General features: G+C 37.3%; 1 protein-coding gene across 1 annotated transcript; it reads right to left on the bottom strand.

Annotated features, from left to right (window-relative positions):
- Nucleotides 1-3075: 3075 nt before the first annotated feature.
- Nucleotides 3076-8770, bottom strand: LOC109211501 (mitochondrial import inner membrane translocase subunit TIM44-2-like). The gene is made up of 10 exons (XM_019375039.1): nt 8563-8770; nt 8314-8435; nt 5898-5981; nt 5687-5762; nt 4509-4553; nt 3979-4416; nt 3813-3881; nt 3521-3585; nt 3365-3433; nt 3076-3283 (listed from the first exon to the last, which is right to left on the bottom strand). Exons 1-10 carry the CDS (start codon nt 8638-8640, stop codon nt 3091-3093), a joined length of 1239 nt encoding a protein of 412 aa, XP_019230584.1. The 5' UTR covers nt 8641-8770; the 3' UTR covers nt 3076-3090.
- Nucleotides 8771-14678: the final 5908 nt, after the last annotated feature.

Here is a 14678-nt window from a genome sequence, read left to right as displayed (position 1 = left end):
CCTACCAAATATCTAGGCCTCCCTTTGGGCTACAAAAATAAGTCGCAAGATATATGGCAAGGGGTGATTGAAAGGAGTGAAAAAAGATTGTCAAGATGGAAGAGTCAATATCTGTCACTCGGAGGCAGAGTGACTCTGGTAAATAGTGTCTTAGAGCATTGCCTTCCTATGTGATGTCCTTATTCCCAATTCCTACTAAGGTGAGGAAAAAGATTGACTCCCTTAGAAGGAATTTCATTTGGCAAGGTAACAGTGAGAAAAGGACTATTCACTTAGTCAATTGGGATACTCTATTATGCTCGAGGCAAGTAGGGGGCCTAGGTGTCAGAAATCTAAAGGCTCAGAATAATAGTCTACTGGCAAAATGGTTATGGAGGTATAACTTGGAGGAAACAGCTTTATGGAGAAGGGTAATTCAAGAGAAGTATGGCTGGGGAGGACATTGGTGCACCAAACCAGTGGCATCCCCTCATGGAGTGGGGGTCTGGAAAACAATCAGGGGCAATGGGGTTTCATTGCTGACCACTCCAGTTTCAAGGTTGGAAACGGTAGAAGAGTTTTTTTCTGGTGTGACACATGGTTTGGGCACACTCCTATGAAAGAACAATTTCCAGAGTTGTATAGCATTGCTGAAAATCAAAGAATTTCAGTAGCAGATGCAAAACCCATACATGGTTGGAACATTGTCTTCAGAAGGAATTTTAATGACTGGGAGTTGCAGAGTGTGGCAGATTTCTGGGAGACCATAGAAGCTTTCCAAGGTCTCACAGAAGAGGAAGATGCTTTAATCTGGGAAGGTCACAAATCAGGTTCTTTTTCAGTGAAATCTGCTTATCATTTCATTAACAATACTCCTAATCCTGCACAAGGTTGGCCATGGAAACAAATTTGGAGGGTCGGGGTGCCTACAAAAGTTCAATGCTTCACATGGTTAGTAGCGAGGGAAGCTGTCCTAACTCAGGATAACCTCCTTAGGAGAGGAATCCAACTACAAGCTAGATGCAGTTTTTGTGGCAAAGATGGGGAATCAGTTTCCCACCTCTTTATTCACTGCCCGGTCACTACCCAACTGTGGCACTTCTATCTTAATTTGGCTGGTATATCTTGGTCAATGCCCGTAAACACTGCAGCTCTTTTCAGTAGCTGGAACAATGGAGGGGCAAATATTAAACAGAAGAAATGGTGGAAAATTGTTCCTGCTTGTATCTGGTGGACCATCTAGAAAGAAAGGAATGCCAGAATTTTTGAAGATAGACCTAGCTCTTACCAGAAAATTAAGCTTAATTGTTTTTTGTTATTCCATTTTTGGTGTAAAGAGAGTTATAGGGAGGATGTACACTCTTTATTAGACTTGCTAGAAGAAATGTAATCGAATAGAATAGGCTTTGGTACTCTCTCTGACCCTTTGAGGGTCTGATTGTGTCCTTCACAATCTCTTGTAAATCTTTTACACATTTATATAATTGTTACCATTCTCAAAAAAAATTGTCACTAGGTGAAATTATACATACTTATTTTTAAGATGTTGCTACAAATATAAATTGCCTACAACTGAAGTTGCTAATGCGCATTGTACTGATCCAACATGTATGTTAATAATTCATACTTGGGAGGTAAAGAATAATGTTGTTAATTTTTTACATAAATTTTATATAGCTACAGTTGAATTTTCTGGAGCTTATTACCCTATTGTTACTATAGTTTTATTACATATAGCTGAAATTTCTCTTCTACTCTCTGATTTCAAGAAGAAAAATACAAGGATACTGTTGAAAAAATGCAAGCGAAATTCAAAAATATTTCATTCCAATTCCTCATGTTTACTTAATTGGTTTTGTTTTAAATCCTTCTACTAAGATGTCTAATTGTCGCTAATTAATCAATGTTTCATATACTTATATGGAGATTGGACCAACTAAAACCCCAGATATATATTCTTGTATGAACAAGCTAAATGATTATTTACAACAATTATATAATTATTATTCAAATTTAATTGACAATGCTGCTAATGATGTAGGAAATGTTAATCCCACTTTTCATTGTACTACTTCTACTTCAACATCTGCTATTATGGATGAAGATGAAAACCTTGATGGTTTTAATTTTTGGTGTACATTTCCAGGAACATTAATGAACTTCAATTCTACTTGCAAAAGCAAACGGAGCCTTGCACAAAGGAATTTTCACTGTTGGCATTGTGGCATGAAAATGAAAAGCAATTTCCTGTTCTTTCGACAATGGCTCGGGACATGTAAATGTGTCAATTTCAATCGTTGCATCAGAGAGCGCATTTAGTCAAGTAAGACAACAGCTAGAAGACACCCGTAACTCATTGGGAAGCAATTCTTTGGAAGTTCTAGTATGTTTCAGAGATTGGATTGGATCGAAGCGAAGCGAAGAAATCAAGGACGTGAAGATGTTGATAAACCAAAAGACAAGGAACTTGGAAATATATTAACAAATGGTAACCCATCTGAATTCAACACTCCAGAAGATGGCCAAGAAGTTCATATTGACTATGAAGAACCTACTACGGCAGTGCAAAATCTTTGAAGTTTGAAGACTATATTTAATAAATCAAATTTGAATTTACCCTTTTTTTTCTTTAGTTTAGTTGTTGTTAAATGTAAACTTTAATTTGCAAGTTTAAATTAAAAAAAGAACTTGCAAATTATAAGTTAATTTTTTTTTATGTTCATTGTATTATCTTAAATTCTTAATGAAATATTCAAATATAATACTTTAAAGCCTTTGAAGTTTTTATTCAAACATTCTTTTTGTTCTACATTTTTACTTTATCTTAATATAAATTACGATTGTTATACAAAATACAAAAAAAAAAAAGGACCCGTCCGACCAATTAGGCCAGGTACCGTTCCGGTTCACTTTTTCACCGGCTAAGACCGGTAACTTAAAACCGGTAGCCGGACCGGTACCAAGACCGGCCAGTCTCATATTCCTCTAGCCCGGACCGGACCGGCCTGGCCCCCTAACACCATAGGTTATATTGTCAAAACATATACTTTCTCCACTGTGTCCAACTTCAGAGGGGTTTAAAGCTAGACGTGGAGAGGTTGCACCATTCTCTTAGTTGTGGACCAAACAAATGACTAACCCATACCCTTCGTTCTGCTCACCCATTTTCACCCCCACACAAAATATAGTGTAGATGTGTCTATAAGCTTTAATGAACTTGTGCATACTTACTTTGAAGAAAGCTTCAAGAACTGGTCGAATCACTTCTTGAACCTCAGCAACAAATTCAGGTAAAGAGAACGACCTTCACAAAACATATTTCAAATTTCTTAAACAAGCCAAAAATGATAATGGAAAATCAAGCAAAAGAAGGCTGTAATCATACGGATCTCTGCGGCGAATCTCTTTAAATGACATTGCAGCTGATGATTCTCCCCCCACAGTTTGATTTAAACTGTAACATTAACATGGAAATTATAAGCTGATCTTAAATTGAACTCTACCCAGAACACAGCATTAAAATTTGAATGTGTAGCCATACTCTTGGATTTTGTGAACAATGGGATGATCACTTGTTTCCCATCTCTCACGAATATCTTCTGCAATCTGTCATTCGGCACATAAATATTTGAGATAACTTCATATTAAATAAAATCCAGATTTACTACTTCTGCTCTTAGCTAAAAGTTTTGTGCTAAAGAATATTCACCTATAAACACATTCCAGATCAAGCCATGTATATCCTCATTGGATCAAATATAACAGAGGGAAAAAATTAAATGAAAATTATTACCAGCAGAAAAGATAAAATTCTACTGAGAATCTGAAAGTACCTCCTGGCTTCTTGTTACAACAGGTTCACTCATGCCAGTGAAGCGCTTAAAAAGAGGGTGACCTTGCATCTGAGAATAATAAAAACTCATGGAAAAATAAGGATTACAAAAGGTAAAAGACAAGTTCACCTGCATTTCAACAAGGACTAATAAGTAAGAAAATTACTTTATCCTTGAATGCCTCCCATTTCTTATTCCATTTCGATTGCTTTGATGGTAAGACAGCAACATCAGTCCTTGTGCTTCTCTCAAAGTTTGCTGAAGTTTCTTGCGTGGGAGCAGAATATTCGAGGCGCTTTCTCTTACCTGGAGTACCTTTCAACTCATCCAATATGATGCCATATCCCTTCTTGGCTAAGTCAATAGGCTTTGCTTCTTTAATTTTCTGGAAGGCTGGTGACACTTTTGATGATAAGGATGAAGCAGCAGACTTAACCTTGCTATAAACTGATTCTGCACTATCACTGGAACCAGATTGCTGCTGTTCCTGTTGATTTTTTGCAGATGCAGACTCACTACTCTCATGGGTATTTGAACTAGAAGTATGTGAATGACCACTTGATCCTGGAGCTTCTTGCTTCCCCATCCCAAAACTTTCTTTGACCTAAATACAAATCAGGGTTAACTATCATCTCTTTAAAGAGTTGACCATAATTGGGAAATGTGCTAAGAAGAGCTAGGTGAAAATTTACCAACCTCCTCTTTAGTAGCAGAAATTTTTTCCTCCACATTGGAAAAAACCTACAAGATAAATTACATGAACTCAAAAGACAGTGACTAGAACTTAATAGTTTTGAAAAAACTTTCATGATTCGGAGATTGAAAGATCAATATCAAGAACTCAGCTACCACACAAGAGGAAGCTACAATTAGATGGAATAGTGACAGGAAAAAGCTTCACAGGATAACCTAATATAGAAGTCTCATGTTTTGCTGCATAGCAGTGCCTGGTGCTTGACACAGGATAACCTATGTAGAAGACTTTATTGCAAATAATAATATTGCTAAATAAAAGGGGCAAAACCCATGTACAAAAGGATCCAGCATGTGTAAAAGATGATACATCAGTGAAACAGACGTTGGAATTGTGACTCACGACTCGCCTATTTATTCACTGGAAGGCTGCGAAGGAGTTGTGGGACATGCTTTTCAACTTGCTTTTTACTGAATAAAAGGGAAAAAACCCAATATACAAGAGGATCCAGCATGCGTAAGAGATGATACATGTGTAAAAACAGAAGCGGGAATTGTGAATCACCTATTTATTCCCTGGAAGGCTGCAAAGGCTTTGTGGGGCATGTTTTTCAAATTATTTGTAACAGAGAGGCCATGCACAAATCTCTAAAAGCAGTCTATAGCGGCTGACAGGGAGAAAAAAAGGGAAGCTCAATCGCAAGATATGGGGAACTGTACTAGCATGTATTATATGGACAAAATCACAAAATGAAGGAGAAAGAAATCAAGGATGTTCGCAAAGTGTATACACTCCATTATACAATGAAAGCAAAATGACTAGTTAATCTAACTTGTTGGTGCAATTAAAAGTTTGTAAAAGATGTAATGATTGGACTTCATTAGCTCCCTTCATTTTTAAAGGGAGGCGGAGGTGCTTTTTTTACTTATTGCATTCACTGGATCCCCCTTAACAAAAAATTTAATATTTTATCAGAAAAAAGGGCACCGGATTAACAAGAGTTAACTTGGGATACCATCCAAATACCTAGAATAAGCTTTGCACAGCCTTGAACAGCTGCTAAAACAGTCTTAAAGAAAAACACATGCTTGGCAGCATTCATTTTGGATAATCTCATTCATGATTCAGCAATCAAATATTAGACCATCACCAGAGAGACAGATGGAGGTTGCACTGTTACCTTTTTTGCCGTAGCTTCAGCCTCCGTCCAAACACCATCCACATGCTTGTAAAGCTGCTCAGTTGTCTGCTTCGTTCTGCATTCGCCAGTTCACCATTTCAGGGTCCCCATTGGAAGTTCTGCCAGCCTTGACATACAACAGTATGTCTCAGCCCCTTAAGGAAAAGGCTAAAACTACTATAAAATATATTTACAGGAATCTAAAAGACACCTTGTTTTAAGATCCTCCTTCACCCCTTTCAACTCCTCTGCTTTCTCCTTCAGTACCTTGACTGACTGTTGGAATTCTTGATTTCTGCAGCCATAAGCATTGAGGAATAAGCCCAATGACACCCCCAATAAAGCATTAGCGCAAAAAGATAGAGAGGGCGACACAAACAGTTAAACTTTTACTAGTTATAACATTGAGAAATAAGTGCATTCTCTACCTTCTCACTTCTAAAGATACCAACATGTCCCCATAGTCCCACACCACCCACCCCAAAAAAGGGAAAGAAAGAAAAGAAAAAAGAAATGCTCAGAATCAGGTTACTCATACTGCATTTCGACAGATCTTCTAAAGACTTTAGTGCAGCAAAAGTTTAAAACAGTGCACCAAATATGTTCAGGAGAATCAACTACTACTCATTAGCAAATTTAGAGTAAAAATTTGCCATCAAAGTGTTCCATATGAATAAAGTGGCACGAGCATAGCAAAATTTGTCCAACAATTGCAACTCCTGGAACGAAATGAAATGAATGAAATTTGAAGAGAGGATTAAGGCTAGGAAGATCACTAATGGCAAAAAAGTGAAATGGAGTAAAATATGACAAAAGGAGATAACAATACTATATTGTTCTATAGAATAGTCGATGCTTGTGGGACATAGTCGATGCTTGTGGGACATAAAATTACATTGAAAGGATTACGATTGATGGCTTCAAAGTTTCATAGGAGAGGGACATTAGAGAAGGAATAATCCTATAAATGCAAGCATTTGTACATTGAGAAAGAGATTTGAAACCACAGCTGAATAAAGTTCCTTTCGAACTATTAGTTCTGATGAAAGGAAAGCGCTTGCAAGACCTTTTATCATGGATGAAATGATGGAGGAAATGAGGATTTGTGGGAGAGACAAGGCACAGGAACCTGATAGTAAACCTAATTCAGATAGTTTGCATCTTATCAAAAAAATGAATGGATGACTTTCATATGAAGCAACTAGCCCTTTACTGAGTACGCATGCAAACAGGCATTATGAAGAAAAAAGACGACTTCACGAGATTCACTGGCTTCGCCATTGGAAATGGCTAGGTTTGGTTGAATATGTGGCATTAAGATGCAATCTATGTCCGTTGGTGTTAGCTATTGCTAACGATAGGATGCACTTGTGGGCTTGCAGCTGACATGATCATAGAAATCATTCAAGGAAATTACTGGAAGTTTAGCTCGTGAAGAGCTATTCAGATTGAGTATCCGAGGAAGTGCAAATGTCCAAAAAGATGTTTTACAGTTATACTGAGGAGGAATGTGGGAAGGCTAGGATGGTATAAAGAGGGTCTGCATGTATATTTTCATAAAACTCTTATTCCTTGTGTCTACCTAATTGAGGAGATAAGAAGCCAGGGTAGAAAGAGATTTTAATACTAAAGCACCGAAGAAAGTTGCAACTTTTACATGGGTGTGCCACTGGGAATGCAACACTAACAAAGATAAACTCATAAAGAAGAAACAGATTTCTTTAAGTTGGAGAATTATGTGCCAATGGCTCCGAGCATATGTTGTTAACTTGCTGTAACACTATAGAGTAGCTTCATAGTATTTGGCAGTTGAGTTCTCTCAATGTAACGTTGACTGGGCAGCGGGAACCCCAAAGATAGTGTTGGAGACTACGGAAAGATGGAAAATTGGGGAGTAAAGAGGCTTGCACCCAAGCGTCCGTTATGCTTTTTCTGGAACATTTGGAACCAAAGGAACTGGAGGATGAATTCAAGCAAACTTAATACATATAAATATCTCGCTTTTATCCATATATAGTTAGGCGTGGAGAATTCCTTTGTGTAGATAGATGGGTAGGCTTTAAGGGATATCAAAGTACCTACATACCCCAATTTTTTTATATTTGTGGCGCACCTTAGCGAATTAATGAAATGATGTCTGATTTATACAAGAAATATCCTAATAGCAACTCCTCCAACCATGACTTTGAGCTAGATATAGCAAGCCCAACATTGATCATTACAAAAAGGAACTTCTAATTTGCACCCAAGGATGTGGCCTAGCGGTCAAAGAAGTGGAAAGTGAACAGGTTGGATCTCAACAGAGACAGAAACAACTAGGTGATTTTTTCCAATCTGCCTAAAGCAGAGTTACCCGACACCTACCATAATGGGAGGTAGCAGGTACACGGTAGAATTAGTCCACCATGTGCAAGCTAACCCAGACTCTACTGTCCTTTAAAAAAAGGAGCTCTTAATTCTCAGTATTAAAATTTCCCAGCTTGCACAAAATCCCTTTTTTCTTCTTTACTACCATTATCCAAGAAAAAATTGGTAAAGCTACAATCTTTCAACTTAAAAAACAGATAACTAAGTAATAGCTACAGCATTGAAATAAAAAGCAATACGAGATAGCAAATAGCAAATACCTATCAACTTCCCCTTTAACCTTCTTGGAGAACTCATTGAATACACCAAAATTACGAATGCCCAGATAATGCCTATCTGCTCCAACCAACCTCAAATTTGTTGCAACTCTACCATAAACCACCTGTACAAACACAAAAATTAAAAAATAAGAAACTTTTTTAAAAAAGCAAACAAAACCCATTAAACACAAATTCAATAGCTTCACAATCAAGAAAGCAAACAACAACACCCCCCCCCCCAACAAGTACCTGTTGTGGTGCTAATATTCGGCGGAAAATAGGCTGTTTAGAGATAAACAAGTCCCGCACAAGCTTTCTGCTGGTCATTTGGAACCCTCTGTCCTTTTTTTCGAACAAAAAATACAACTTTTCTTCTTCTTGCGTCTTAACCGAAGGGTCTGTAGTAAGCTGTCTTCTTTTCCTGCCCTAATAGGAGAATAGGGGTTTGGGCCGCACGATAAGCACCAAAAAGAAACCACGATTTATTATATTTTTTTTAAAAATAATTATATACTCCTCCATTTTAATTTACCTGTCATAGTTGGACTTAACATGCAATTTAAGAAAGAAATAAAAATTATTCAAAATTTCTAGTATTAAATATATCAATATATCATAATATTTGAATGGCTATAAAACTTTTGATTGATAATAAGATAAATTGTTTAATGTTAAATTATTTTTAGCAAAAATATACTAGTACTTTTTTTAAAAGAATAAAAATAGTGTATTAGTTTTTTTTTTTGGTAGGGAAAAAAAAAACTAATACACTATTTTTATTCTTTTAAAAAAAAGTACTAGTATATTTTTACTAAAAATAATTTAAGTATTGTTTAACCAAAAAGTGGGATTTCGGCCAAAGCTTATTTTAGAAGAACTCGGGCTACTGATAATCAGATGGAAATAAAAATAATGGCTGTGAATAAAAGTTGAATAGAAAGCGAAGTAAATCAGTATATTCCAGTAGTATTTCGTGTCTTTACAAATGATCAGGTCGTCCCTTTTATAGTTATTTCTAGGTAATACGTTTTGTCTTTGTCATAATAAGGCCATTATAGACAATTAAAGGTATTTAATGCGACGTTATAAATGATAATCATTGTAATTCAATACAAATTCTCTAACGTTCTCAATATTTAATGCCTATTAAATATTGTATCCGTTCCTACTTTTGCTGTCAGGTTCATTCTCTTATCTTGACTTTTGAACATAAAGAGGTGCGGGTACCGAGTCTCTTGAATCTCTGCTCGTGTCTGTTGTATCTCGTGCCTCTTTAACTATTCTTTGCTGATCGTCATCCTTTGACCAGTCTACGTGTCATGACACGTCATCTTTCATTAAATTCAATATATATGAACTTAATTTTTACCAATACAGATAGTCACCCCACTTGCCATGTATTCATCAATAGAATATTTGGGAAGTGGATTTTATTAAAGCGGGAATATTTGCCGCCATTAGTTCTCCTCTGGAACTGGCGCTTCATTTGTCACTTCTATTTAATGCCCACTACACGTGGCATCTTCTGATTGGTTCTGCAACTTTTCGGCGTTTTTTAAGGCTTTTTCACGGCTTCACCAATTACGAAATGTCAGTTCTCATCATGACGTTTCCATTATTACAGCTTTTCCTTTGACGGTTGCTTCTGAGTAGAAATATAGTTTTCACTTTTGTGTTTCTCACATAAAGTTCTCAAAATATTCAATTCTTGTTTCCTTCTTCCTCGTACTATTATGTCTTCGTCAAACCCTAACCCTAGAAGAGTCCCATTGTTGATAACCTTCGTCTTGCTCCTGTTAGGAGCAGGAGGGGAGGTAGACTTCGTAATCTAGGGTCTTCATCCGCACGAGGTTCTTCTCTACCTTCGTCCAGTTCTACTCCACCTTCTAGAACCAGAGACTCCCTTTCTCAAAGGTCTTCATCTAGGGGTAAAGAACCCACTGAGCCTCTTCGTGAACCTACTATAGATGAGATTGTTCCCGTTGAACTATCTTTTTATAATGATAGAGAATCTATCATAAACCAACTGTCTTCATTAGATCGTGCTGACATCTACCCAACTCAAATTACCGATGGTCTGATTTCTTTAGTTCGTAAAGACTGCCATTGGAGCCATGACTTCCCTATTATAATTCCCAATGCGAACCAAAGAATCACCTCTTATTTAATTGGGTTTTCTTTTGTTTATACATATCCTTTCACGTTGGGTTTCAAACCTGCTATTGACCCTGTTATCCTCTAATTCTGTTGTTTTTTCGACATCTGTTTAGGGCAAATTGGCCCTATTGTGTGGAGGGTTGTTGCTTGTTTGAGACACTTAACCAACATGGCTGGTGTGCCATTTACTTTATCCCATTTAATTCACCTTTACTCTCTCAGACTCTTTCGCCAAGGAGTTTTTACTTTACTAGCAAGAAGCAAAAGAGTTCTGGTCAATCCAAAAGACGATAAGGACCGTGGTTGGTATGTCAGGTTTGTTGCTGCCCCCACTGTTGGTTTAGTGGGTGATGAAAATGTTCCCTCTCCTGAGAATTGGAATTTTGCACGTGAGTTTTCTTTTTAATAACCTTCACATACCTTTTTTCTTAGTTCTGTTGGTTGTCATTTTAATTTCCTTCTCTCTTTTTTTTTAGCAATCATGCGAATTGTCGATGAAATTCCCAATTTTCGTGGTTGAGTAGGAAAGTTGTTAAATATTGCCCTAATTGAGGGTAGATCTTGGAAAACTCTCTCTCTCAACAATTTGGTTGGAAAGTGAAAACTCACGGTAAGAGTCTTTTTTATAACTTTTCTTATTGCTTCTTCCATAATTTATTTTAATCCTTCTTTTTATCAGGATTTGCCATTCGAGGTATAGTGCTGAGGCTGTCGTAGCTTCCCGAATTTCTTTGGAAAGGGCCTAAGAAATAATTTTGGTCTCTTCATCGAAAAGGAAAGCTACTGCCGATCAAGACTCTGAGGAGGAGGAAGAACAAGACGGGGGTTCTTTGATAAAAAAGCCACGGGCTAGAAAACGAATTATTTCAGATGATGAAGCATCTCCCCCTCGTTCTACTCCTCACACCGAGCCTGTTGAAGCCTCGTTGGTGATTCCTGATGATGATACCCCCGCTGCCGCCCATGATTCTGTTGAGCAGCTTTTTATCCGCGGGTTTGGTAGTGAAAGTTTAAAACCAATTTCTGATGAAGCGTCCCTTGCTTCTTTTCCTTTATCTGTTCCTACAATACCTTCTTTGCCTTTTGAGGCTGTTACCGTTGCTGCTCCTCCCCCGGCTATTTTGACTCCTTCTATTGTTCCTCCCCCAGCTGTTTTGACTCCTTGTACAGTTCCTCATACAACTGTTCAACAAACTGAGGTTGGTTCCTCAAGTAGAGATGGAGCCATGAGACAGGTTATTATCGAGGTCCTTGCCGATGGTAATCTTTTGAGAAAATCAGGTGGGGCTGACGTGTGGTTGAAACCCTTAATTGATCCAATCGAGAAGGCCAAGCTTGAGAGCCACAATTCTTTAACTTTGATGAACGACATAATACATTCATCATTAAAGGTATTCTTTTTTTAATGATTTGTTATTCCTTTTTGTAAGGCTGTCACCTTTTCTCTTTTTTTAGATCAACCTCGTTGGTACAGAAATGATGAAGAGGGTTTCTTACACGGAGCAGTTGATGCATGAGTACCAAGTTGAAGCAGATAACTGGAGAGAGCAATATGAGAGCCTTCAAATTGACATGGAAGCGTTAGAAGAGAATAAGTGCACCTTAGAACAGCAGCTGAGAGATTTAACTTCGGAGTTGGCGGTTGAAAGAGCTTCCTCAAATCAAGCTAGTAAAGACAAAAATCTTCTCGAAACTTCCTTTTCCGAGCATCTCTCCAAGGCTAGTGAAGAAATCAGAGAGTTGAAGGCTCTCTTAAGTAAAAAAAGAAGCCTATGCTGGTGAACTTGTGCAAACTTTGACTCAGACTCAAGAAGACCTCCGGGAATCTTCTGGTAAGGTTCGTTTTTTAGAAAGTTCACATGCTTCTCTTCAAATTTCTTATGATTCTGTCTTGGTTGAGAATGAGAAACTTAAAAGTGAGATTGCTGAGTGGGAAAAGGATTACGAGATTCTTGAAGATAAGACCGCAATTGAAGTGATTTGGGCGTTTTTAAACGCTCGCCATGATACCCTTGTTGAAGTTAGCCAAGAGAATTTTAACTTGGAGGCTGAGTTGGCTGAAATAAAAGAAACCATCGAAAAGACTCAGCAGAGCCAAGACTTTCCTTCTCCCGTGGCTGAAACTTCTAAGAATATTGAAGATGATATGGGTACGATGAGTGTTCCAATTCCTTCAAGTCAAGTTGAGCTTGCTGCTGCTGATAACCCTGCTTCAGTTCCTTCTTCAGCTCCTTAGTGACAAGTTTATGATATGTGACTCCCCTTGTTTTTTTTTTGTTTGGTGGTATGTGGTTGTAACCCTTGGCTCTTTTTAAGGGTTTGTTGAAAACGTTAACTCCCCATACCTTTTTGGGGCGCTTTGTATAAACAACTTTTGGTTTATGACTAAGTTCATACTTAGTCTAAACTTTTTTAATATTAAGAAGTTTTCCGTTGTTGTTTGAACTTCTATTTTGTTTATTCTTGCCTCTATATTTTAAGGACTTACTGAATAACTTGCATTTTTATTTTGCAAAAATGCTTTTTTTTTAACTTCATGAATATCATAAATTTTATAAAAGAGGGCCCTTTTATATTCGACACTTAATGAAGAAGACGTCTCAACTTCATAATGGTGTAATGTACGACAAAAGAAATAGGAATACACATGTTTCTTGAAATAACTTTGAAAAGTTTTTATTTGAACTCCGTCAAGCTTTAAATAACATCTTACATGTATTTGAATAAATTCTATAACTTTTTCGTAACTGTTTTCCTTACAACAGATTTTCAAAAAAGAAAGTAAAACACAAGGTTTCAATACATGTATATTAAATACAAGGTTTTTATTTATAACCCATTTCAGTACATGTATATTGCCTTTAACCTAACTATGATGAGGTTTTTCTTTGGCTTTTTAGCTCATAGCTTTGCTCTGCACTTGACTCATTCAATGAGTAAACTTTTCAGGCTTGAACTTTGATTATTTCTCAATCTTCTTTGCCTTCTTTATACATATGTCCATGTATATTATATAGTCCCCCAAGTGTTTGAGCTTTGAAGTATGAAGCCTTGAGCACTTGATTACTCCTCTTATTTGGTCCTTTTCCTGTAAAGGAGAAAACATACGGGACTCGGAGGTACGATTATAGATGAAGACTGCTTAACCCGTCTCAATTTCTATCAGAATAGTTATAACCCTAGACTGGGAATTTTAATATATTCCACGTGCCTTGCAGGTCGTGATTCATCATTTAGTCCGGGTTAGCTTTTTGCCTATCATCTAAAATCGTTAGTAAAATTTTAGCAATTCAAAAACAAAATTTTAAAATGAGGATACCTGCCCATGGGTACTCCTTAGAAATAGTATCTCTTTAGGTGAACAGCATTCCAATGTGAAGGTAATATCTTACCATCCATTGTTTCGAGCTCGTATGCTCCTTTTCCCGCAATACCATGAATCTTGTAAGGTCCTTCCCAGGTTGGGCCTAATTTTCCCGTATTAGCCGTCTTCGTGGATTGAAAAACTTTCTTGAGTACGAAGTCCCCAATCTTGAAGTATCTTAGACGTGCTTTTCGATTGTAGTATCGTTCCATGACTTGTTTTTGTGTTGTCATCCTTATTAATGCAGCTTCTCTTTTTCCTTCAAGTAAATCAAGATTTAGTCGCATTTCCTCTTTATTAAATTCCTCATTTGTTTGTGTATATCTCGTGCTAGGTTCTCCTATCTCCACTGGGATCGATGCTTCAGCCCCGTACACTAGTGAAAACGGTGTTTCACCCGTGCTTGTTTTTGTTGTGGTGTGATATGCCCATAAAACACTAGGTAGTAATTCTGGCCAATTGCCTTTTGATTCCTCCAACCGTTTCTTCAAATTGTTGATAATAACTTTATTTGTTGACTCAGCTTGTCCATTGCCCACCGGATGATAAGGTGTTGAGGTAATACTTTTGATCTGCCAACTTTGAAAAAATTATGTGATCTGCGCGCCCATAAATTATGGACCATTATCACACACGATTTCCTTTGTTACACCGAATCGACATATGATATTTCGCCAAATGAAATCTCTGACTTCCTTTTCCCGTACCTGTTTAATTGCTCTTGCTTCTACCCATTTAGTAAAGTAGTCAGTGAGTACAAGTAGGAATTTTACCTTACCTTTTGCCTGTGGTAATGGACCCACGATGTCCATCCCCCATTTCATAAAAGGCCACGTTGCAATGA

This window comes from Nicotiana attenuata, unplaced genomic scaffold (genome assembly GCF_001879085.1).
Source record: "Nicotiana attenuata strain UT unplaced genomic scaffold, NIATTr2, whole genome shotgun sequence".
NCBI lineage: Eukaryota > Viridiplantae > Streptophyta > Magnoliopsida > Solanales > Solanaceae > Nicotiana > Nicotiana attenuata.
Note: the sequence above shows the minus strand (reverse complement) of the source record. Positions and strands in the feature narration are given on the sequence as shown.